At 38.5% G+C, this 27,032-nt stretch overlaps 1 protein-coding gene across 2 annotated transcripts; it reads left to right on the forward strand.

The window, feature by feature from the left end:
• Positions 1-13,853: 13,853 nt before the first annotated feature.
• LOC130646221 (E3 UFM1-protein ligase 1 homolog) lies at positions 13,854-25,941 on the forward strand. 2 transcript variants are annotated; one of them, XM_057452386.1, is made up of 16 exons: positions 13,854-14,208; positions 18,935-18,963; positions 19,054-19,151; positions 19,584-19,698; positions 20,066-20,196; positions 20,485-20,543; positions 20,888-21,031; positions 21,190-21,368; positions 21,569-21,745; positions 21,830-22,129; positions 22,931-23,010; positions 23,192-23,355; positions 23,520-23,650; positions 24,364-24,441; positions 24,736-24,827; positions 25,539-25,941. In XM_057452386.1, the coding sequence occupies exons 1-16, from the start codon at positions 13,869-13,871 to the stop codon at positions 25,924-25,926; spliced, it is 2,505 nt and encodes an 834-aa protein (XP_057308369.1). In that variant the 5' UTR covers positions 13,854-13,868; the 3' UTR covers positions 25,927-25,941. The 2 variants fall into 2 exon arrangements, with proteins under 2 accessions (XP_057308369.1, XP_057308370.1); XM_057452387.1 differs by having other exon boundaries at positions 23,192-23,268.
• Positions 25,942-27,032: the final 1,091 nt, after the last annotated feature.

Below are 27,032 nucleotides of genomic sequence, written 5' to 3' on the forward strand. Positions count from 1 at the left end.
GTTGTGTTGGTATTACTATCATGGATATATCACGTATAACGGGGGCGGCTGCGCATGTACAATGACATGCAATACTCTGTAGTCGTTTAAACGTCCAATGAAACAAGATGTTACAATTTGAGAATGAGCTTGTCAACCCTAAATTATTCTACTCATTTGCTGCTATTTTTTACAGACAACAACAATATCAACGTGGACTACCTGATAGTGTCGGATCCAATCCCTGCTAACGGGGGTTAGGATCAACGGTACATTATAGGTCTCATACACGAGACCTCGTAGTAGCCCTTAGGGTAAAGATGCCCAATATCTGGTCCCCGCATGGAGTGACCCGGTACAACGACAATGCTGTGCCAGCGATGAGTCTTGATTTTGAGGATTACCCCGATTGGGTTGCGAAGTATCGCCAAATCTGGTGCAGGATTGAAGGACTGATATCTGAGGGATTGACGACAGAGCCCGTGAAAAAGGACCGTTATGTGAACGCTAAACTCAAATACTACAAGGATGCAACCACAACCAAATTCCATGGTATGCCGGTACCCTATGATGAATCCTGCCAAGCCAGTGTCATCCTGGCACTATCATCGGTGTATGTGCAATATAAAAACTACTACCCTCAGGTACATATCAGAGAATGTCGATACAAAGACTTCAAAAAAGAATGGTTGCTGAGCGAGGATTAAAAAACATATATTTATTAGGCCCTGTACGCCTATTAAATATACAAAATAAATATATAAATATATACAAAATATACAAAATTAGGGCTTATACTCAGGTGGGGACTTTAGATACCGCTTTCAAACTGCACAGATTGAACGTTTTTTATAATCTCATCCTGCATCTCTTTCCTCCCATCTTGCTTTCCTTTCGCAATTAGCTGGGCTCTTTCCTGTTCATTGATAGCATTGACAATACGGTTAAAACGTTGTCGCAGCTGTTCCTTCAACAGCATATATCTTTCCTTCTCTCGAGAGATCAGACTGTACTCGTAGTTACTAATTACACCGTTTTCCATTGCCTTTAAGATCAGATGAACAATAGAGTTCAATTTCTATTCAGCGAGTAGCCTTATACCCTCATGTTTCTTGGATTTGAAGCCTTTTTGAAGCGTTTCTAAGGCCTGCTTGCCCTATCTCGGCTGCAATCGTGAGCCCCCTTCCTCATGGCAATGGTCAAGGGGACTCCTAGGCTATAGCTCCAATGCCAATCCCGGGCGTAATCACGGTCACGCCAAGCAGGCCATGGTCGCAGAAGCGTACCCACGTGTTATGCATTTTAAATTTCTTTGCAAGCCTGTTCCGCTCCCTGATTTCATGTCGCAGATATTGCTCTATTTCCTCAATCTTTTTAAGTCTAAATACCTGGCTCACCTCAGGTATATCAGCGCTTTGTGCAGGTGCACTCGGCAAACTTGGGTACAGTTTGCTGATATCGCTCATCATTTATTCTATCAATAGTTGCATGGTTAATCCAGTGAACGAAACGTTTTTCTTATGATGGTACTCGTCTGTAAGCATGAATTCGAGACGGTCCGTCGAGCCCTTCAAGTGTAGGGAAATAGGAGTGTCAAAACTCCAGGTCAGCATGTCCCCCCCAGGCATTTAATTCTTTGGTGGGAAGCAAGGCCAGAATTTTAGACTTTTTACCATCCAACAGGCAATCGTCTTCATCCAACTGGGGCAAACGAGTTTCAATCTATGGTAAACATCAGTCCTATAGTGTGCATCATAGTCGCCCTTCGTATAGTACTTTTTTGCGGGATTGTAGGGTAGGCCCAAGAGCTCTTGCAGTTGTCGATTCATTACCACCGTATAGCCATCGCTGACACGGAGCCTACAGAGTCCATTTTTCAGAACAAAAAGCTTGATCTTTACATCTGCCTGACTGTTGACGATAGTCGCCAGATCTTCGATCTTGTACATCTTGTACCGTTCATGATCTGGATTCGAGTCATGCGCTATTCGAGTCCTACCTTACGGATGGTAAAGTCATTGTTGCGGTACAGGTTCAGCCATACGGGCCTGATACTTATCGATTTCAAGGCAATCCTACTATCCTCTCCTAGGTAGTCCTCAAATATCGTGGGCTTTTCGATATCAGTAATATAGATTTGCTTCATCCTTTCTTAGAAGAAACTACACCTCCCATGCATACCATGAATCCTATACCTCCTAAGCATGCTACACCTATTACACCTCCCATACATACTCCCGATCATACCATACAGGCTATACCATCTATACCTCACAACCATGCTACACCTCCTATACATACCCCTGATCATACCCTACAGGGGAAACAACACAAGGATGCCAAAACAGTGTTGATCACGACTGGGGTAGGTATCATCATCGCTTACATATGGCTAAAAATAGCTCTATTTCTTTCCAACATGTAGCACAACAAAACCAGCAACGGCCGCAATGGCCATGTACAGATGTTTTTCTGTATCCCCGACGATGGTTGCCGCTAATCCCATAAAGAACGAGACCACGGTACCAATAATTCCTGGCAATGCAGCACCTGCCATAACTGCTAGATATTTGAGGAAGTTTCCGAGCCTTTCAAGTTGCTATTCTTCAAACCCTTTTTCACCACCTCCTGCAGCGCCTGCTGCGGTAGACCCCCTGTGACGGAGAGTACAATGGCGGAAACTAGCAATCCAATAGCAGAGACTATACTAGCTATGGTCAGACCCTGCTCCCTAAACAAAACCTTAAGCTTTTCAAGCAAAGGCATGTCATTCCCGGCGATTTTCATCAACTCAGCCTTGATATTTTTTAGATGCTTAAAAATCTCAGAGGAGAGTAGACCGTGCCTATCCAGTACAACTCTCCTATCCTTTTTCAATTGATCAATATCCTTCTCAAGTTTGGCAACATCCCTCTCCCTTTGCCTCCCAGGCTTCTGCTTCTTGAGTTGTTTCAACTTGGCCTCTTTTGTTTTGATATCGCTATCATATGAAATAATATCATCCTTCAATTTTCAATTTTAATGTTATCCTGTAGGTTTCGAATTTCGAGCTTTATCTACCTCATATCAATGAACTCGATGGCATTGTCGTCGATGCCAGCAAACGAAGTATCGACAAAACCCTCCACCTGCTGGTGTCCTGGCGTTGAACTCCCCGATGTTCCAGGGAGTTGTTGTGTTGATGGCGTATCTTCTTTATCTCTTTTATCATCCCTACCAATATCATCCTCGTGTAGATATACTGGATTATCAGCCATTTTATTAGAAGATTTTCTATACAATAAAATGAGTAACGTATTTAGAACGGCCCTAGACACATATGCAGAAACAAAGCAGCTCTTTGGTATCAAGGGACGAAAACAACGAGTACAGATTAGCCACATCCCCTCAACCATCAACCAGAATGAAGACCTCTATGTGAATATCCCAAACATGTCCCAGAATGATGTAATCTTTCCTGGTAATCTCAGGCTCTTATTTGATCTGACGCTGGCGGGAACCAATACGAAACGTACCCTAGTCAGCAACATCGGCAAAAGTCTTCTACGAAACCTACGTATTACCCCGAATGGCAACGAGGTATGGAATATTAGCAACTACATCATCCTGGCAGTGTCCCGGGACTTGTGGCTGCCAAAATTTGATAGGGACAGCAACCTCATCCTAGACGGCATCAACCCAAATGACGGAGCGATCAGGGTCATGCAAGTGAAGGCTAGTGATCACGTTGGGACGGATGAAGAAAAGGCCATTGCTGCCGTCTATGGCAACACCTTCTGTACACCCTTGGGCAAGATGTTTGAGTTGACGAGAGATCTGCCGTTCTATCAATCGGGATTGACTCACTTTACCCTACGAGAGAAAACTCCGTAGCAAGGTAGTCACCATGAAAAAGGCCGACACGAGCTAAAACCTCCAAATTGACACTCCAGCGAAAAGCCTCAAGGGTGTTTTGTTGCTCTTTATAGACCCCGGGAAAGTGAAGCCCTATGCAGGCGTTAACGAGGTGTTCTATAACCCCAAGATAGAGAAGATCAGTGTCACTGTCGAGGGGGAACCCAATGAGCTTTATTCCCACGCAATGCTCCCCAAAGACCACCCCGAACAAGTCGTGAATCTTTTCGGTAGCCATGACTCGAATGTGACCATCGGCCAATTCTTCAATGAATGATACGCCCTTTTCGTCGATTTCCGGGCCTCTCCCGATGATACGCTGCATGGTCCTCCATGGGCAAAAACAAGTCAATATGGAAGAAAACAGAAGCTGCTCAAATTGTAAAAAGAATCTTTTGCTAGATGCATTTAGAGTGCTGGAAAATGGTCAAACTACGAAGACATGCATCAAATTCCTGGGTAAACAGAAACAGCGGCGTGCCAAAAACAAAATGGCGGGGGGAGCAGTGTAAAGAGTGTAAGGGAAATGAAATATGCCACCATCCAAGGGTGAGGGCTTGCTGTAAAGAATGTGGGGGAGTCAGATTTGTCCCCATGAGAGACGGAGAACTTACTACAAAGAATGCAAGGCGGTAGGATTTGTAAGCATGAAAGGATAAGATCCCGGCGTAAAGAATGCAAGGGCGGTCAAATCTGCTGGCATGAAAGGAGAAGAGCCTGCTGTAAAGAATACAAGGGCAGACAAATCTGCCAGCATAAAAGGAGGAGAGCTTACTGTAAAAAATGCAAAGGCAGTCAAATCTTCCAGCATGAGAAATTGAGGTATCGCTGCAAGGAGGGCAAAAAAAAGGCACACAATAAATGGCAACGATTGCTGTTATCGTAGCAGGTGCGGCAATCAACGTATTAGCATTCTCCGGGACTAACTTTCTATTTAGTAAGCTATCGGGGCATGGGGAGGCAGAGAGGAAAAAACATGATGAGGCCATGGAAAAGCTCAATGCAGCCCAGACCCAGTGGACACGGGACAGGTAGGCTAAGCTCGACTGGTCCAACGAACAGCGGGAACTGCAGCTAGAGGCAGGCAAAAGTCTGAGGGAATTAGATGACGACATGTACAAATTCTATATAGCCTCAACAAGAAAAGGCCCGCAATTGTCTGATTCTTACACCCCTTCAAAGGAGCAACAAGATGGGGAATTAGCCTTCGTTGTTGGCTCCTTATCCCTGCTAGGGCTTGCTGCACACAAATATCTGTAAAAACGTTTTTCTGACATATAATAAACATGTCAGAAATATCACATAGTGTTACCGATGAGAAGGCTGAAAAGCTAAGCAAAATTTTCTATACCCCAGAACATCTGTGGACCGGGCGAGTAGGCAACTCTTGTTTCTCAGGCATATCAAGGGCCCTAAAAAGATTGATTATCCACATTTTACCATTACAACACCTAATGCATCAGTTTTATCTACTCTACATGCCCCACGATAAGGTATATGGTGACAACTATAAATACATTCTCACGGGTATTGACGTGGCCTCGAGGTACAAGGTACAAGCTAGGCCTCTGCGCAGCAAAAAATCCAGCGAAGTCGGGGATATGTTGAGGGCCATTTATAAAGCGGGACCTTTACGATGGCCCAAAACCTTCCAGTGTGATAATAGTTCTGAATCTAAGTCGGATGTAACGAAGGTGCTAGGAGGTAAAGGTGTTGAGATTAAACGGGCCACCGCCAAATATCACCATACATTCACGTCCTTTGTAGAGTCCCACAACAATGTACTTGCAGAAAGGCTCTTCAAACCTCAGAATGCGCAAGAGCTAATCTCCGGGGAGACCAATACCATTTGGGTCAAGCACCTGTACACTATAGTAAAAATCTCAATAATACCAATGGCGGCCATGATTGAGATGAAACCTAACAAGGCGATCAAGATCAAGGATGTACCGCTTGCAAGAAGTTAACAATATCCCGAGGAGAGACCCCTACCCGAGGAAGGTCTCTACCTATATCTACTACAGGAAAAACATAGCGACTCGAAAAGATGCGCAACTGACGCCTTTTGGAGCAAACATACTTACAGGTGTGATCGTATAGTAGCAGGTAGTAGTGGTTTATACTATTTATACGACGAAAGAAGATGGGTTTCAGTGGAAATCATGCTGATTCTTGAAGATGTTCAGGTACCGCCGGATGTTATCAAGGAATGGTAAAATGCTTTCACGAGTTCCCCTAGGTCACCCAGATCTATTTCGTCATCCTCTTTATCCTCTTCATTCCAATATCTTACATAGTCCGAAGGATGTTGGGTGTATTACGGGTACCCATAGACGATACCTTCGATAACATTAGGCTCATTCTCCAAATCAATATCGACTAGACGTCTATCTGGTATTGGCAAATTGAGCATATTGCCTATTGTTGCGATATCATCCAAATCCGATAGCTTCAAATTCCTATCATTGATGACCTGGTAGCAGAATGACCTGGTAGCAGAATGCGCCATAGTTGTTCTCTTTAGCCGCAACGATATAGAGCCCTAGACGTTCAATATCATCCTCGAGATCATCATCGATCCTGCTTCTTGCAAATGTACCATGCTTTTTTGCCTGATGCCAACCTGTCTAAAAGCTTTTCATCGGTGGGGTATTCAAAACCTTCGTAGTATACTTCACCTCGATACCTAAAATTGTCCAGGCAGGTTGGGCAATTTCCAGTCACTGACCCTGCCTTGATACAGCAATGTAGCACAGGTACCTGAATATTGTAGTTGATTGTAAATTGATTCCTTTGCACATAGGCTTCCATCTTTTGATATTTTTTTGATACCTTTTACCATATAGCTGAAAGGGTCAATGGGGAAGGGGCTTAAACGCCTGCCTTTGATGGGGTAATTTTTACTACCCACAAGAGTAGTAAAAATTAGCGCCTGCCTACGACATATCAATGTCAAATATTCCCTCAAATAGATCTCGTGTATCATCGTCGGATAACGTGAAGTGATTTAGGTAATAATTCTCAATGCCCAGGGTATTGTCCCTGAATCGGCACCAGGCATGTACAGCATTCGGATCGTCGCATTCAGGTTTCATCACAGTCATCTCGGGGTACATCTCCCCTAACGTGCTTATTCTTGCACTAAGTTGCCTACGCTGACATCGGATCATATAGTGCCTATGTATGCCTTTATTTCCATGCTCGTGAGGATCGTTTTTATCAACCACACATAGCACGGTATCATATTGATATCGGTGTGAAACATGCCTATGCCGTAGTTCCGAGTTGTCTTGTTTCAGAGCACTAAGTTATTCATCCCTATCCTCGAGCTCATCCTCGAGTGCTACGAGATTGTTGTCCCTATCCTCAATTTCATCACCGAGGATGGCCAAGGCCCCATCCCTGTCCTCTAGAGCCTTGCGATGCTCTTTATTACATCTTGTAATTTTTAGACATTTGATGACCCCTACAGCCTTAGGCTTTTTTGACCTACGCACAATCTCTAATGCGCCTTCAAGCGTGACGAATACATCATGCCCATTCTTCCCTCCTCCTCGCATTCCTTATTAGGGGCATCTCGGAGATGCCTCATTAGACCCTACTATTTCGGACCTGGTAGATAGGAACGATGGAGGCATTGTCATGTTTTTAACCTTTTCAATACTCAGAAACCGTCCCAGATTAGCCCTTTTGAACATAGGTTAATCCTGCTTATTGGATAGTGTCTCGATGGCTCCTGTGTTGAACATAACTTGCGACGACATCTTTCTAATATATTCAACGTAAGCCAGAGGATTTCACCGTGGTCACTCGAGAATCTTCCAAGTCCTAGGATGTTCCAACCTCACGTGCGTGCTTGGATTTTTTCAGGTCAGATATCATCCCAATGTGAAATCAAATTTGTCTCTTCGTCTGCCATTTTCATATCACTTTTTTCATGGGGGTACCACAAAAACAATGCTTTTTTCTGCCTCTTCAGATTCTTGGGTGATGCAGTATAAGACTGCGTTAAGAGCCACAGGCTGTGTTTGCGATGTCTACCCTAAAGTACGCTTTGTCGACGCTTATCGAGCCTTTCATGATCTATGACGTCGTCCACGACAAACAACGTCTCCTCGCCTGCCAGCAATGAGGAGAGTTTTTGGATCCATTCAAAAAGCTCATTTCCGGGGTTTATCAGGAACACGTAATCATCCTTTCAAAGTGAGGCTCTTTTGAGATAACATCTATTCCAACGTATAGTAGGACAAAGTATCACTATATTGTGAAAGTGTGCCCTATACTCATTTTCCAGTAGGTACAGGACGCGCTGTGTTTTGCCACACGATGTGGGTCCTGTGAAGATCGCCGTGCACGGTTCCTTCACAATGTCTAAGATTTTATTCAATAGTTCGACCACTTCCTGTTATAAATTTTAGGGTATAGCGCGGCACATGTTGAACAGATCAACAAACCGCCATGATTGTTCACCATGGACACTCGAAAGGCAGAGCAGAGCTTGGTATTTTGGGTCTTATATTCGAGGAGTACTGGAGTATATGTCAATTTTCCTTGTAGACATTGTAGTACATTGCGGTACCTCTTGACGAGCAGTGCCTTTTCCGGGCTTTCGGAGGGTGCTACGATAAGTTCGGCGTACTGGGATATAATGTCGTACGCCAAGAGGGTGTAAAGAAGTAGGTAATCTTCATCCTGTTGAAGCCTCCGAATATCCTTTTCAATCATAAGAGGGTCTACTTCGTAGTCAACGTCCTTGATGTCCTTGCATTTGGTGCGCCGCTTACCCTTCGCCTTGTCCAGTCAACTTAGACAACTCTTTGTTTAACTATTGCCCCTAATCTTAAACTTATCGGGGGTTAAAACGTGCTTGCATCCTCTACAACGTTTGCTCTCCATTTACTATTCCGATATACGTCTTCTGTAATGCCTTGGAAACATCAGCAAGCGTTTGAGACCTCCCTGTTTCCTGGTACTTAAACGGTATCTTATGGTGAATATGAACAAACTTGTAGTGTTCCCAGGTCAATCCTTCGGAAAACTTCAATATGGGCCCTACAGATAGCTATGACCTCGTGTAGAGGGTACGTGTGACAATTTCTTTTTATCGAGGCAGGAGATGCATGTCCTTGTTAGTTGACCGTTACGCTTCATCTTGAACTGGTTCAGGGTAAGAGATCTTGAGCATTGTGAACATGTCTTGCTCTCCTCCATGTTGATGTCTATACAACAAACAGAAACTTTAGGCGCTCATTTTGGTTTGGCGACTATACTTGCAGGTAACCATCCCTTTTTTACAGCCATTTCACGACTCGCCCTACCTGCAGCGAAGTACGCCACCATCTTAAGAACGTCATTGGTATCCAGTTTGGTAGATGGCCTCGTTATACCCAGGAATTTCTTACCTGCCATGGCATAGGCAAAGGTGAATGATAAATTCACAATAGTTTCGTACAACATGTCCAAAATATCCTTCTCTTTTGGGGTTACGTTTGCGTGAGGTGTTGCCATTTATTTAGTGTCAATTTTTGAAAAAATTCAATGCATCTTGAAGATGTTAATCTGGGGTTGGGTTTTGCCTTTTTGGGGCTCAGGATGAGTCGCCGGCTTGTCCTCACCTCTACCAAATCTGTACCATACCCCAACCCATATGGCAAGTACGGCTAAAGTACATGTATACATCCATTGACTTGCTACAACCTGCGGCAGGTTCTTGATCATCTGGTGAAGAACCTTTGCCCACGTTCTTCTGTAGGTTGGCCTTGTTCTTTCGGTTCCATTCAGCAAGTCTCTTTCCAGCAGCAACTCGACCCTCGTTCTTCTTAGTAATGACTCTCCCTTCTTGTTTTTGGTCTTCCCCACTCATTTTATGTTATAACACCGCCCGAGGTTCTTTCTTAGTCTCCGCCTCATTCTCCCTTTTCTTACCCATGTGTCTAGCCGTGTGTCCCGCTACCAAGATAGGCACCAAACACCTCCCAATGGTGCAGTACAAAAGGATCCCGAGAACTTTCATGGAGTCTCGGATAATAGGGTCTTCTTCGATATCTCGACGTAATTCATCTACATTGTCGATGTCGACGAAATTCCCAATCAAATTTGCATACAGGCTAATCACGTGAGTAGTCAACGCCTTGGCCGTCTTTTCCCCCTTTTTTTGGAGCTCACGTTGTACATACTCGGTTTGTACCTTGTCTATAGCCTCTTCTGGGGCCTTGTTGACAAACCCTTCTGTGCATTTTTTCGGCAAAAGGTGACCCTTGCCCTTATGTCGGGCCTCCTTCAATGTTTGGCGTTTATCGATGGGCTTCTCTACATGCTCATAAGTTTCTGCAGAGGTGGCTTCATCGAATGCAATATCAGACATCTTTATTAATAGTCGTTTATAACGAAAAAGTACATAAGCGATCAGGACGTAGGATAGAAATATAGCTATATCCAGACACACCTCCATTTTATTCCCTTAAAGACACCAGGAGGTAATGGCCATGGGCAAGTGTTGTAACTTGATCGGGTTGCACGATACGTTTATCATCCTCCCTGTTGTGTGCTAACTTGTTTACCTTTTGGGTATATAACTGATGGCGCTTGTTTTGAATAGACACTTGACTTCTGTAAATATCAACGACACCTTCCAGACATCTTCGGTAATCGTCAAAAGTGATGGATTTTTTCGTATCGCATCTTTTAACGCCCTTGCCTTTGCAATCACCGCAATCTTTTGTAAGGCTCTTATAGAAATATAGCTTGGCCCTCAGGGTGATAAACTCGTTCATTATTTTCCCTGCAAGCTCGTCTTTCATGAGGCCTACGACCTTCTTATTTTTCCCTATGGGAAGAGGTCTTTTATCATCTGGATTATAGGCACTTGTGTCGAAGCGTGTCTCGACATCGTCCTTGATATCCCTGTAAAAGTCTTCCGTTCGTATATGGTACACAAAGCTGTCTGTGTCCATGTAGCAGAGCTGTAATTTGCTACCATATTTGGGCTGCATATAGTCATAATGGAACTCGTGCATCACCATTTTTGACATATCCAATATAGCCTGTCCTATATACACAGGCTTGTTCATCTTCACCTTTGTTTTATCCTTCTCAACACCTACGTGGTGCTTACTAAACCGGTCTCCACCCTTGAAATTTGGCTTCATGATGAGTTTCATATACTTGTTCTCGTTGGTGACCAGCTGGATGCTGCAGTGATTCCTCATGTCCTCCATCGTCTTGCCAAATACGCTTAAATTCATCAGCTTGTAGAATTACTTTTGAAACTCGTTGCTGGCAGCCGTTCTCAGCCTAGTGTTGTGATCTATATACCCTTTAAGCCAGGGTTTCTGGTTGAACTGGATGACCCTGCGCACTCTCTTAAATTTAGGCCTATGCTTTATAGCCTCGTGAAGGGCTCTTATATGTACTACGTACTTTCGCTTGTTCTCCAAATTTAGTACCAATTTCTCGACCTTGTGGACCATAGTGCGCTCGGGTAGGAACGCAACTCATTATGTTTGACATGCAACTTCTCGGGGTATCCAAAATCTACCTCTAGGATATACCCATGCTTTTTGTCCATACCGATCTTCTCGATCCACTTTTCTGTAAATGCCTCGACGTTCGATACCCATTAGAAACCGTCCATTGACAGGTCTTGACGCATCGCCCACCCGTATAGGTTGTTGCTATCGAGGTACTGCAGGTAGGAGGATTTAACCTCTGCATCGTACTGGTCTCCCATGTACTTGTTATTCGCCTTGGCATACCGGTGTACAGCCTGGGTTATACCTCCTCGGATACCCTTCTCGAACATCAGGAGTATGTAGGGATCCGTAAGGAGCTTTAGCCTTATTCCGGTATACTTGAGTGCTGCTTTCCAGGCCAAGCCAGGTGCACTGTAAAAGTGGGCAGGATCAAGTTTGTAGTTTGTAAAACAGATGTCCCGAAACGTTTCAGAAACGTCGGCTTTTAGCAGGACGTCCGTAGCGAGGTACACATCGTGGTAGTCGCCCATGGTGACTACATCACCTTCTGGAGTAATGACATTCTATACCTTTTTTGAATAGTCATATTTCTCATCACTGAACCCACTCATATTCAGCTTGCTGTAAAACGCCTCCTTTGGAGGTAGCTCCAACTCTTCGAATCACTGCCATCCATTCATATACTCGTACGGATACACGCCTTTTTGAAGCATCAGCTTGAAGGTATCATCCTTGTCGTTCCCGGATAAACAGGTGTGCGTCGTAGCTGCTGAGATTATGGAAGATGACCGGGATATGGCTAGGTATTTTGTATGATAGGTTGGAGACCGCGTGCGCCGCACCCCTATACAGTCCGGTATAGTGGCAATGGTCTCGAACTTTACGGCTATACTCGCAGTCGTTAAACGGCTTCGTGCAGATATGGCATTTAGATGCCTCGTCATGTTTACTTTTTAGGACCTCCGTTAGAGGCAGCATGGGCTGCTGTGGGTAAGTATTGTAGAGACGTTTCACCTCGTCCTCTAGGTGGTCCACAAATCGTGTCACGCAGTCCTCGCTCCTGTATACTGTTAGTGGTTCCTGTACATCCCCATAGGCGAATTTGGAGTATGTGCACTATCCAGACGGTACATGCTTACTCAGCGTTTTGGTCTTCTTACCCCTTGTATCCTCCACTGGTATCAATAAGCTTTCGAAATCCGCATATATGGCAAAGAGTACTTTGAATTGCTGTTGGCCATCCCTATAGTATAGCCATTTTTCAGCTTCTGTTGGCATCGTGATTTTAACAGCCTCGTGGTCCTTGCAGTAGCCATGGTGCTTATCCCCTGTATCAACCGTGTTGAACCCCTGTAGGCAGTTCAGGCAGAAGGGCATTGTATTCCTATTCTTCGAAGTCTCCTTGCCTGGGAGCCTCAATAGACTTTTGACAGCTGTGTAGTAACTCTTCTTGTCATCTGTAAGAAGCAATAGATTCACCTGCTTCTTACGTCCGTTGTGCACCGATCGCCTCAGGATGTTAATCTTCTTCTCGTTATATATAGGACGTTTACTGCAATTCCCGGGTTATTCTCTTAGAATTTATATATGCTTTTGATACTTGTAGGGAACTCTATAACCTCCCAATTGTAGAGGTTTACGTAGGGTCTCAGCTTAGTGATTCTTCGGGGATCTTTTTTAATCTCTGTATGATGTAAGGATATTATAACAGCCCACCTGAAACAGTCCTCATCTTCATTTTTTGTGTTAATAGCAGCCTTTTTCAAAGCTATCGATTTAGGTAGATCTATGTGCGAGGACACTCTCCTTAAGCACAGTTTATGAAAGTTTGCGTCAAGGTATAGGATTCGACTAATCGTGAATCCGCTTTGGGGCAGTGCCGGATGTTCCACATGTGTTTTGATTTGAGCAAACATCCTATCCAGCACCTCGTCGACATCGCTACCCTGGAATACTGAGGCGATATTACTATTGAAGGCCTTCTTCAACTCAATGTACACATCGTTAGCCTCCCCCGGGTTTTTTTCTTCTTCCACATAACCCATAGGGACAACTGTATCTTTGCCGACCCCATATTTTCTACCTGGTCCTCAACCAATGTTTTGACGTTAATTCGCACCATCCCTAAATACCCATCTACGTCGGCTCCCCTTATGCCCGGAATGCAGAAACTTCGGAATGTCCTACGGAGACCATGCTTATGCTCCTGGGGCGTAAAATCTTGCCACGGCTGATCATATAGTTTTTGGATATCTGTAAAATAGTCTTCCTCAGCCTCTTTTTCTACCTCGTCATGAAGCATAGGTTTCGCGCTGGCTGCCCCGTTAGATCCATCACCCTACGTTTAAAGGCTGTATAGCTCCTTTTGACCCTCTCCTTTATAGGTTTGGTGACAGCATCAACTAGCCTTGACTTGGGTTATCCCTTTGTCATGTTTACGTTTGTAAAATTCTGGTATTTTCGCAATATTTGAAATTCAAATATTTAACCCGCGTCCAGGGCCCCAGGGCTCACTTTTTCTGGATGTCAGGAAAGTGGTCTGGATTTTATAAAATTAAAAAATCGGTCTTCTCCACAGGACCTAAAACAAAAACATCACTGACTGAGAACAAAACACACGTTGATTTGTTTTTCAATATGGCAGCCAGCGATTGGGAAGAAATTAAAAGACTTGCAGCTGATTTCCAACGTGCACAACTGAGTTCTACCTCTCATAAACTTTCCGAAAGAAATTGCATTGAAATCGTAAACAAATTAGTTGCGTTAGGATTAGTTGAAGTTATCTATACCACAGATGGCAAAGAATATCTTACGCCGAAACAGGTTGAAAGAGAAATAAGAGATGAGCTTATTGTTCATGGAGGTATTATGAGATGTTTTATTCTTATAATATTCTTTCGATCTCAAGATCGATATATGTACATATTTAACATGGCTAGCCTCACCAATATCGGGAGATATACCCTGTATATTATTTTAAGGAGGAATAACTATTAGGACGAGGGTGCCGATAAGCCGCATACGTCGTAAAAAGTGCGGACGTTTTCGGACAAGTTCGGCGTTTTGAAAAAATTTGAGTATTCGCCCAAAACAACCCGCATAGTCCCAAACAATGCCTGAAAAGCAAACAAAAAAAACAAACAAACAGACACAAATATGATTCAAAAAAACTATTAAAATTAAAATAAACTTACCATATGGTAGCGAAGTTCTTAAAAAAACTGTTTTTGATGGTTTTTGATAAAGTTACTTTATAAATAACTTATATATAAACTTCATTAACTCCTTTCTCTTCAAGCGCCTTCTTCCCAAATATTGTCCACATGGTTTGTTACAAGGAAATGCATTTCGGGAATGTTCCAGGCGAGCTTGGGAAAGTGCGGGCGGTTTCGGGGGACAACCGTTAATTTTATTCTAAAACTTGCCCGAACTTGCCTGTATATATGCAGGCGTTTGCGGCTTATCAGCACCCTCTTCTATTAGGCTAGCTATATGATAGTCTAATGAGTCTATTTAAGTGATTTTTCTCCTAATTAGGCTATCAACATGGTTTTTGCTGCCTATCGCTGTTATGTTGCATAGTTGCAACTATTTTATTAGCTAAAAACATTCTATAAATTCTCCTTTTGATGGTCCAAATATATATTTTTTTATATATTGCGCTGAAGATATAGTGTTTAGTTTGTTTTGATTAAGAACGCATACGCTGTATTACAGCTCCTTTGTTTTACAATTGTTGCTTGTGGAAAACGGTTAAATTTCTTTAAACATGATTGCACCTAAACAATCTATTTCTCGCCTAATAAGCTGATTTAAAAACTTTTGATATATATAATTTTTAATCCTGCAGAGCAAACTATACAAAATTTCGCTCAAACAAAAATGACTTCACAAGCAGTCAAACTGTGAAAAAAGATGGCGTGACTAGACATGGTTGATCATCATAAAAGAAGAAAATGAATCTCTTAAATAACAGATGGCCAGGAGCAATGGGACATGGGACTACCACTTTGTAAGATTCTTACTAAAAAAAGCTGTAAATGTAACTTAGCCTTATGTTACAGATCATTGTGAATGTGCACATGTAAAACTCTGACACTCTGGCTTTTTTTAATAAACATAGATCATGTCATTGCTACATGCAGTTAGATTACACAAACAATGCATAAAATTTTCAAATGTAATTCAACAATTTATTTATGCTTTTGGTCACTGTTGACTGAAAGCAGAATTAAAAAATATTTTTCTCGCAAAAGGAAAAATACAAGGCATTCTATTTTACTTTAGCATAGGTGAGGACCTGAAAACAAAACAACAAAACAAAAGTTATTTCACAGATAACTTTTAATATTTAATTCAAACCCTGACATCATAAAACCGTAAATTGTTTGCATCTTGAGTGAAATTGAACATGAAAAATAATTGAAAATGAACTATTATATATAAATTACTTCCTCACATAGTAATGACTAAATGCCCTGCATTTTTTGTTTCCTGACAAGTTAACCTGATATTTCAGAACAATGGTTACGAACATGGACCAAGGAACACAATCTTTAAAACAGTCCCGGTAACATATCAGATTTTTCTATTTATAAATGGATTTAAGAAAAATACCTTTGAGCCACCCACGTCTTGTTGCCTAAAGCTGTTAAAAATAGTTTAAAATAGTTCAAATAAAAACATATGGAGCAACAAAAGGCCTTTTGTGGTGCGTATGGCTGTCTGATAAAGACAACTGGCCAGTCCTGCTTTGGTGCTACTCAGTGCAAAATTGCAAGAACTTTTATTGGAGTCTGGCTTTTGCTATTGCACTCTGATTGGGATACTTTTCTTAGAGAATCTCTTTAAGTTTAAGAGCTGGAATTCAGTTTGTACATATAAGGATTTGGTTAATAAGGGTAAGGTAAGCTGTTTTGTCCATTTTTTCCCAAAAAAACCTTATTAGATTGATTTTATGCTGAATGAAGAAGGAGAACGATGAAGTATTTAAAATTGATTAGGGTAACGAATATACTCCATACCACATTGTAAAAGATGAAGACAAATTAAAAGAAATATACAGTAATTATAACTCTATAATGCCAAAAATAAACTTGGAGACTTATGAATAGGAGGAGGTTAATAACGGAAGAATATCTGAAGGCATAGCAAGAAAGAAATATACAATGAATGGGCTGTTTAAAATAAAGAAGATATGCCAATTAATAATAAGCGAGTTAAGAGTGAATCGAACAGTTAGAAAGTTAATAAGGTCGGAAATAAATTTAAAAAGGAAAAAAAGAGATCTCATGTTAATGAACAGAATTAAATTGATCATTCATCATATATATAAAGAAAAAAAAGAGGGTATGCAAGAAAAATTTGCAAAGTAGTTAAAGAGCTCAGAAATGAATGAAAGAAGAAAGTTTTTGGGAATTCAGCAGAAAATTGAATGGGAGAAAGAGGGAAATGGGGACACAAATGAGAGACAACAAAGTCAGACCCAGGGGATATAAAAAAAAGTGTTTACAAAACCTATAAGAGAAGAAAAATCAGAAAAATGGGTAGAACAAAATGTAATACAAAAAGTAGAGGATATTGTGAAAGAGTGAAACAAGCAAAAACCCAATAAAAATCAAGGTTGAAACAGTAAAGAAAGTGATAAAGATGCTGAAAAGGAGAAAGGCTGGAGATTGTGAAGGGTGATGTACCGAAATGATAAAAGATGGAGGAAATTTCCTTCGATTTCACCACTTTTTTCATGAAATGGTAAAATCGATATGGATACTGGCCTCAACCTCAACAGTGGGAAAAAATGCAAATTAAAATTATACACAAAAACAAAGGACGGAAAACATAAGAACAGCAGAGGGATATTAAGTATATAGGAAAGATTTTTAAAAAAATAGTATTACTAGAAATCTGGCTGAAATGGAAAGAATGAAAGGCTTTGTTTTTAGCAGAGACAAGACAAAATATATGTTAATCAGGACAGGAAGGAAGTAACATACATCAAGGGAAGTTGCAATAGAAACAAGACAAGGTAAAATTAAAGGTACAGAAGAGTATAAGTATTTAGGAAACTAGATTGGAAAAGAAGAAAGTGGAAAAGGAAATAGGTGAATTAGTGAAGTGTATAAAATAGAAAAAGAAGAGCTAGTAGGAAGCCTATCAACAGAAACTAGGCTGGTTTTGTTTAAACGGTTGTTAGTACCTTAACATACAATGGAGAATGTTGGACAGTAATATTAGAGCAGCAGATGGTAAGGCTGGAAAGGGTACAAGGTAAAATAGTGAAAAGATTAGTGAATCTACCTGAAACTACAGCTTACTTGGGATTGATGAAAGAACTTGGAATATAGACATAGAAAAAATGATTTGCTACCAGAGACTGATGTTGTGCCAAAACATGATGCCATCACTGATGTTTGATGTTTTGTTTTTTGCCAAGTTTATCCTCATCTGATGATCAGATGAGGATAAACTTGGCAAGTGGGGGATAATAGATCAGTTAAGAAATGGACAAAATGGTTGGTACAAAGAAACAGAAAAGATTGCAAGAAAGATGGGAGTGGAAAAGATGACAAAAACAGAGTGGAAAAAGAAAGTAAAGGGATGACTTGAAAAGAAACTAGAAGAGGAAAATGAGACCCCAAAGTGGACAAAAGTTCAAAAGAAAAAAGTACATAAGTAAAGCAAGAATAAAACAAGCAAGTCATACGATAAAAAGAAGATTGGAAATGATGGACATTGTACAACATGAAAAGAAATAAGACTTGTGGAGAAAAAGAATGTACAGAGCTTATAATCGAGTGTGAAATAATAAACTTGTTGGGGAAAAGAGATGTAGCAAAGGAATGGTCAAAGGAGACAAACAACCTTGGGAGAATGAGAGAAGCAAATAAACGGATTCAAAAGTACATTGAAAAAAGAGACAGAAGGAAAATGGAGCAGAAAGAATAGAAAAAAGAAAGAAAAGAAAAAAGGAAGAAAAAGAAAAAAAATTAAAAGAAAAAAAGAAAAGAGAAAAAAGAAGAAATTAACCGTGCATCTAGTCGACAACAAAGAAATCAATATATTGTATTAATATATAGTTTTATCTTTTTTGACTAGGAGCTTGAAACGGCAAAGTGGGTGCTTAAAGATTCAAAGATTATTAAAAAATCTTGTTCACATATTTCAAATTTTTAATTCCACCTTCCTTATTTTGACATTAAAAAGAACCTTCAACTTTTGAAAAATTAATTATTAAATAGTTCCACACTTTTTGCATACCAATGTGAGTTTTTTAGTACATTTTTTCTAGTCCAAAAAAAAATCGCTAAAATACTTTTTCTCATAAGGTAGTTTTGTATCGGATTGGCTTGGAATTTTTTTGATAACCTTTGTTTTGTAGAATTATGGTACAATAAATGCAAAGGTTTCTCTGATTTTTTTGAAAAATAGAGCAAAGTGACAGGGATCCAAATGGCAATCTAACCATAAGCTTTAGTGTACATCCGATGTAAATATTCATAAGAACTAAAGAAGAAATCACTTATTCTCTTAGCAATTTGCCCTACGCTTTCTTTTCCTGTTTAATCTAAAAAGAGAAACTTTTTTTATAGGCCGTATCAATCTGGTGGATTTGCAGCAGGTTTGTGGACTTAAATTCTATTCTTTATCCCTCTCAGAAATTAAAAGTCAGGCTGTGTGTGTTCAATAGGATGCACTTTAATTTGTTTAGATTTTAAACATAGATTTATCTCACATTGAGAGCAAAGTGAATGAGATTGTTCGAGGAGATCGTCATTTTAGTTTGGTTCAAGGGCAGTTACTAGATCGGTAGGTTTATGGTTATTGTTTACTCCTCCCTAATGATTTTCATGGACAGGAAAGTAGCAATATTTTTGGAATTGTTTAAAATTTTGTAATTTTTTATTTGTTATTAAATTTTGTGGTAGTAACTATTGTTATTATTTCTTTATTTTTCTATGTGAGTTTGAATAAAAAAATCAGAAGATATGCATTTTTTGTCTCAATCTTTTCACTCTAGGATATTTTGCAATTACTAAGATCTTGATTATAGTTTGGTAATATATCAAGGACTAATTTATTGATTGTGAATGAATGTTTTTATGAGATTTAAGTTTGCATATAAAAAGTTCATGGGATTTACCCTGAAAACTCAGAATAGGAGTGAAGGTAGGTTGGGAATATAAGTGGATTACCTGCACTAGAAATTAAAATTTAATTTTATTTGTCTTTAATCTTTAGTGATTATCTGGATCGAACAGCTGAAGAAATAAATGAAGCTCTTCAAGAAGCAGGCCAAGTTGCTATTGCTGATCTAGCAAAGACTTTCAACCTACCAATTGAATTTTTGTTGTCTGTATGTATATATACTATACTAAAATTATTAAAAATATGAGATATATTATATTTTATAGATGTATTTATATATATTAGTAGTGCATGTTTTAAATTTAGCAGTTATTCTTATCATTTTATTTGAAAATGTGATCATGTAGAAAATCAATGAATATTGGGCATACTTGCTTATTGTGTCTTGGTGATTGTTAGGTTCCTTGGAAAATTTGAAGGATTATAGTTGAGTCCTAAAAACTTTTTAGCAAACGAAAAATATATATATTCTTTCATAAAGTCTTGCATTTTAAACTTAATTTTTCTGTGTTGACCCTTTTTTCCTTGTGTCAATATTTATATTGCATTTTTTATACATTTATTTTTATGCGCAGCTTATTGAAACAAGACTTGGCACACAAATTCATGGTCAACTAGATCCAATCAATCGTGATGTATTATTTACTGCAGCATTCATTGCTCGAAACATAGCCAGAATTAGAGGAATATTCAGTGCTATCACAAAGTAAGAAATTTGATCGTGTACTAATATATTTCAACTCTGTTTTTAGTATTTGCAATTTAAAAAAGTGTTGTCGAAATCGATGACTGAAATGAATCTACTTTTTTGTTTCTTATATACATTTCATTTTTATTTGATTAACTTGCTGAATTTGTTAATTTCACTGGCCACCCATTTTTTTATTTTTGCTTGCATGTTTTATTTTCCTCATGTGGATTTCTTTTCTTTTCTTTATCATGGATGTTCTCAAACACACCTGTTTATTTATTTTAGTGTGTATATATATTTTAGACCTACTCAAGTCATTCAACTTGTAGCACAGTATGGGTTGCCAGAGAAACTATTTTTCAGTATGTATGGCTGAGCTTGTGGCCAATAGCACAAATTTTATCTTCTATCTAAATATGAAATATAAGCAAGCAAGGGTAATAATGAAAAGGTTATAATAATAAACAAATTTCAATTAGAATATTGTTTATCATCAGTTTTTTTTTGATCAACAAAAAACTTTTCCTGACTTATGAAACTTATGTTGCTTAATTTTTAAAATCTTGTTGGAGAAAACTGCAAAAAAATTGACTTTGAATAGTTGAAAATTTCCTCCTGCCTAGTTCACCGAATTTATGTCCCACTAAAAATGATTGTATATAAATGCCAAGAAAATGAACTCCATTTTTCTGTGTTTCATTTTTAGATGTTCTGCAGACGTTAGTAGAAAGTCAGCGACTTTCAGGAGCTGTTCAAGGACGTCAAGAGAAAGCTATCTATGTGCCTGACATCTATTCTGAAACACAAACCAATTATATTGATTCCTTCTTTAAACAAAATGGATATATAGGTAAAAGATATTTTTAATTTTTTAGGAATATAATAATATAGGAAATACAAGAAAATAAAAAAGGAAAGAATATATATTTCCTTTTTTATTTTCTTGTATTTCTTTTTACTTACACACATAGTTGACTTGTTACATTATTTCCATTCAACTTCATTTAGAGTACCAGTCATTAACAAAACTCGGGATAGCTGACGGACCACAATTTATAAAAAAAAGATTTGGCAGTAAAAAAGACTGCATGTACCTTTCAACATGTTGCATCAGTCCATTGATCGTTGATCAAGTAGATGCGGCTATTGATGAAGCACTGACTAATAACTCCTGGGTGGATGTTAGGGTATGTTTTTTTTTTAATTTACGCCATGATGTAATTAGTAGGTATCTAGTAGGCTGACTGTGAGCAAGTTAGAGCAGTGAGGTAGGCTGACTGTCAGCAAGTTAATAATTTAAGGAACTAATATGGGGTTTGGTGTGGGGAGGTGTGTAAGTAAATCTGTATTAGGAATTTTAATTTGAGAAAAACGTATATTTTCGTAGCCTCTGGTTCCCTCTCCGTTTACAAATGAAGATGTCAACCTCCTTCTGCACTATTGCATGAAGAGCCCAACACGTGCACTCCACAGCGTTTTCTGTCAGCGAATTGTTGCAAGCAGCCAGTTCATTGCAAAATGTAAATCTATCTTTGACCCCCTGATGAAGAATAAAGCTACTAAGGTAATGTTGAATGTAATTTGATGTTGTTTTGTTTTGCAAATCAATACCCAAAATTGTTTATCACTGATTTTATTTCTCTTTCAGGATATAAAAATGTCCCCAGCCTTGTTTGCTGAGTTAACAAGGAAGGAAAAAACAGAGTTAACTGAGTCTGCCACGGGTGAAGGTAAGCAAGTTAAACGGGAAGAACGTCAGAAAAAAGCCGTTGCTGGTGGAGGGCAAAAAGGGGGTGCTGGCAGGGGTGGTCGAGAGTCTGGTACCAAAAAGACTAAAAATAAATATCGAGATCGAATGAAAGGTAATTTGGATGATGAGCTAGATGATAAACAAGTTGCGAAGAAATCTGGAAAGCAACAAGAGCTTAAATTTTTAAGCGAGGAAGAGGTATATTTTTTATTGTTATTATATTATACTATATATATTATATTATACCAGGGTGTGCTTTCATAAAGTCAAATTTCCAATGACATATTTTTGGCTTCGGAACCGTTTGGATTGAAACGGAACGGATGTTTTTAACTTCAATTTCCACTATTACATTAGACAACGGAAATCAAATCTTCCACTAATGTGATTCGTTATTTTTTTCTAATTCTATATTTCCAAAATCATTGGAAAAGCTTCAATTCAACTTTCACTCAGAACAGAACGAAACGGAAAGGGTCTGAAAATTTTCGTGTCACGTGTTTATTAAATTTTTTTCCTATCAGTTGCGAAGCAAACTGGTTAGAATTTGGGTTAAAGCCGGCCATCCTGGAAAACCTCTGAAAAGTCATTAAATTTAGACTTCAATAATGTTGTTATCATTGTCTTTCCTAGTTCTTGCTGTTTTATTTTTTTAGATAAAAAATGTACAGCCGAAATAATAAAATATATTCTACCTGGGTGTAATAAAATTGTAGAAAGAAGAGTAGATTTTTCTTTGAGCTAAGATTTTGTTGCCATGGTTATTACTTGCACCGAACATAAAAGTTTTTCGAATACAGTTTAGTTCCTTACAGACCAAACATAATAGCGATTTTTTACACTATCTGAAATATCTGAAAATAAATAATTTTTTCTCGTCGTTTGGAAAGGAAGCGTTAAAAAACAGGCTCGTTATTATCAACCAATAAAAACACTGTTAAAATTCGTATTCAATTATTCAAACGTTTAACGTATTTTTGTTTTTCATTTTGTACACAGATTCATGATGTTTTAATCGAGCACATGAAAGATTGTGATGACGAAGAGTTTTTGATGGAAGTTGCTTCTGTCATTGTAAGGTATACACTAGTTTCGCAATTGTTTGGAGTGTGTTTCCGGTATACTTAAACTTATCATTTCAAAAACACGACCATTTGTAATGAAAGTGCTAATGCCACTCAAGTTAAAATAAAAAATGAAATCGTACTTTTAAACACTTTGTCTTCAAGGAACTACACAGACTTTTTGTTTTTTATTTAGACCGTTGACACGAGATTATCAGGAAGTTGCAAAATCTATATTTATGACGTCATCGGGGACTTCTGTTGCCTCGAAACGTAAATCCCATCAAGATTATCAAGAGAAAATCACTGGCCTCATGCACAATATTAAATTATTTGAGAAAGGGCTGAATCTTTTTGAAGGTGAATAACCGGCCTTTTGACGTGCCCAATATTTAATTTTTTTTCTCCTTATAAAAAACCAGCCAATCATTTGTGGAGCTAAAATATATAATTTTTGCGTATTTTCAAGTTGTAAAGTCGCGTGAAAATTAAGCTCAGAAAAAACTCAAAATGTTTCTTTCTAGATGAAACGCGTGCGTTGCTAAGTAAACATCTTCTGAGGACTGTGGCATCAGATGTTGTAAATATCGTTTTCGAAATGGTTGCAAATGAGAACTTGATGTCACTTGCAGAAAATGAAATGTTTACTGCTGAGGTATGTTACCTTATTATTTGACATTGATGATTTCGTGTCAATTATTTTTTGACATGCCGTCAATATGGATTTTTTATTTCGCCAAATCAATCCTTTAGTGTTTGACGATAATCCTGTGATCAATTTTCTTAATATATAGTGTACTAGCTAAGCTGTTAAAACAACTTCGTCAACATTTCTCCTTTCTAATCTAAATCTTGCTGCATACATGAACTTGGAACAACTTTCATTGGGGAGTAATATGATCAATCTTTTAATTCCGCCAGGTATCTGGAGTAAAGTAACTCTAAGTCCACATATATACGTCTTGAAACAACAAATGCTAACTATCTGTAATTCCACGTATTATTATTGAACGACTATTTAAAAAAGTTGAAAATATCTGGAAAATATTTAGGCTTTGCTTTTACCCCCCTATATCCCCCGTTGATGTCACATGAGTTCTCGTCCAAATAGCGGGATAAAAATTAAACAAAAAAGAAATAATTTGGGGTCGCAAATATCGTTAATCCAATGTAATTCATCATAGATGACACAGAAATTAACAGAACTTCTTGTTTAATTAAAACGCCACCATGAAAGTTTGTTGTTCGTTTTGCTATTTAGCGTTGCTCACATCTGTATATGGGTGATTTTTTTTTGTAAAATTCGCGAGTAACTCGTAAATTATATATCCATACTATAACGTGATCACTAAATCTTGTATCTTTCAGACACGCTTAAAGCTGTTGAGCAAACTTCCTGAACAATGGAAGTCAGCATTGACCAAGTTGAACTCTTCTCTTGGAAAGGTGATTATTATTATTAGAACCAAGGTTGTGAAATACTGTGCGTGGAAGCTCTGTCTTTTATGTTGTTCAGATTGTAGAAGAACTGTCTACCGGTAACTTGTAAAATATTAAAGAAAACGTGACAAGTTTATTTCTTAAAGAAAACGCGACGAGTTTATTTCTTAAAGAAAACGCGACGAGTTTATTTCTTAAATAAAACGCGACGAGTTTATTTCTTAAAGAAAACGCGACGAGTTTATTTCTTAAAGAAGACGGTTGAGGTATATAATCTATGAATTGACCTCTCTTTTGTAGGATTGTGAAGACTTCTACACTCAATTTGATCGTGTCGCTGCCGCAGACTATTGCGATATTTTGATCAGGAAGATCGACAAGAAAAAAGAACGGTGTGTGTTATATATTCTACGATGTAAAAAAACAATTTTAAGGTTTGGATAGTTGTTGTGGTGGCCCAACGACATTGAAATAATTTCATCTCGCATTATTTGAACGCCTTCAAAACCAACAGTCACGCATGAAATGAGCACATGCAATGAATCGGCAGAAACCGACAAATGTACTATCACGTCTCCACATATTTTTATATATGTGACGTTAGCATCAAAACAACAGCTTATTACAATTAAAAGGGTTGTTTATTTACAAAAAGTTTTATTTACAAAAGATATCATTACAGCGTTTTGAAGGCGTGTGTGTCTGTGTGTAACAACTCAGCTGCAATCTCGCGCTCTGATCTCATGACTTTTTTATTTTTGAGTTGACATGTAATAGGGTTGCCTAGGGCGCTAAAATGGAAGGTTTTAAGGAAAAGGTTCTACATAAATATACATTTTTCATTTGTTCGGCTGAAAAGTTATAAAAAAATATATTATAGCTTGTTATATGTTTAACTAAGCAAAAACTCTTCGGGAAGAGATTGGACAGTATATTGCTTTTTGCACCCAAGGCTGTAAAACAATACGGTTTTCATTTGTTCTGCATTAATAAGAAAATAGCTAACTAAAAATCAAGCCACTGTAAAAAAACAACATAAATCTCTTACTACGCGATTTGGTTTTCTGTAGATTGTGCATCAAGTTTATTTTCCTTATTTTTAGACAACTTCTTTTCAATCATCGTCAAGCGTTAATAGAGGAGTTGAATCGAGAAACTGAACCTGCCATGGCTCTACACTTAGCTTGCATTATCCTATTTCAATATCATACAAATACTTTGCTTCACGCGCCTGGAAGATGTGTTCCACAAATTATCACGTATTTACAAAATAACGTATCTGTAAACGATTTCAAGAAGTTGAGCGACTATCAAAATTTGGTGATACAACAACTGTCGAAAAAACGAACTAAATCCGAAACAGGGGAAGTGGTACCGAACGAAAATGAAACTGATTCAGCGGTAACATCAACAGCAGTATTACTAGCAGAAGGACTAGCGGGAATAAAATTAGTTGTAAAAAATATGAAAAAATCGAATATAGAAGAATAAAAAGTTAAAATTAAATTCTATGGATTTATTTTTCCTCATATGAAATGTCCTTCAAAAGTTTCTTTTTTTAGAAAAAGACAACTTATCCAGTTTTTAAACTAAGCGGAAAATTAATAATTGTTTTCGCAGAGCTTGTCAACTTTTAAGTTATATTTAAATCTCGATATGGAATTTTAAAATGATTGATATGATATAATTAACTAGCGCGTGTTATAATAGCTTCATAGCGTGTTATTGTACGGAATATTATATTTCACAATGCGTTTTGTGAGCAGTCGAGATGACCTCAGAATGGAGTGGGCGCAAATATGAACTCGTTAGCAATGTTAATAAGTCCACGATGCCGTGTAATGTTGCTGTGACAAAAGACATGAGACAGAATGACGAAAATAGCTGATGCACGAAACACGGAAATTTGTCATTATTAGTAGAAGTTTAAAAAAAGCCGAATAAACCGTAAGTAACCGGTCACAATTCGGCAAGTAATCGTAATTTCAGATGCACTCAGCTAAACAATTTTAGGTTATGACGTCAGGCACGTCAAAAAAATTAACAATAAGCGTTATTCAAAATTTTTTTTGATTTATATATAGTTGCAGTAAAACAAGTGTATTTCAAACGGCTCCTTAATCCTATTTTCTGGGCCGGGCTATCGGGCTCAATGTTGAGAAAGACTGATTTGCCCACCACCCCTTTGCAATTGTTACGGAACAGTTGATGTTCATTTGGACCTACCAGTTAAGAAACTGCACAAAAAGGACGAATACTTGTAATTTTATTCCTGTTTGTTTGAGGATGTACACGACTTTGATAAACAGGAATCGTTGGGCATACAAAATACATAACTACGTCGGATTATATTTGATATTTTTTGCATTTTTTTTTATATTTTATTTGTATTTTACAATATTTTTAAAGGACATATCCAATTTTCTCTTTTTTACTGTCAAAAATACATATAAACAAAAAAGCTACCATTTTGTTAAGTCTTGTTTATGGAAGAAAAAGCGACGATTACAAGAAAACCACAAACATAAAACCATGCAAAATCGCTGATTCATTCAAAATAGAAATTTTTAAGCAGAAAAATAAACAACAAAAAAATA

This window comes from Hydractinia symbiolongicarpus, chromosome 5 (assembly GCF_029227915.1).
Source record: "Hydractinia symbiolongicarpus strain clone_291-10 chromosome 5, HSymV2.1, whole genome shotgun sequence".
Taxonomy (NCBI): domain Eukaryota; kingdom Metazoa; phylum Cnidaria; class Hydrozoa; order Anthoathecata; family Hydractiniidae; genus Hydractinia; species Hydractinia symbiolongicarpus.

Excerpts from the sequence above, each read along its gene's own strand:
- LOC130646221 (XM_057452386.1), top strand. The coding sequence starts at position 13,869 with ATGTCAGGAAAGTGGTCTGGATTTTATAAAATTAAAAAATCGGTCTTC. Across the intron at positions 19,152-19,583 it reads CAAGGGCAGTTACTAGATCG|TGATTATCTGGATCGAACAG; the intron begins GTAGGTTTATGG and ends TTTAATCTTTAG. Across the intron at positions 24,828-25,538 it reads ATCGACAAGAAAAAAGAACG|ACAACTTCTTTTCAATCATC; the intron begins GTGTGTGTTATA and ends CCTTATTTTTAG.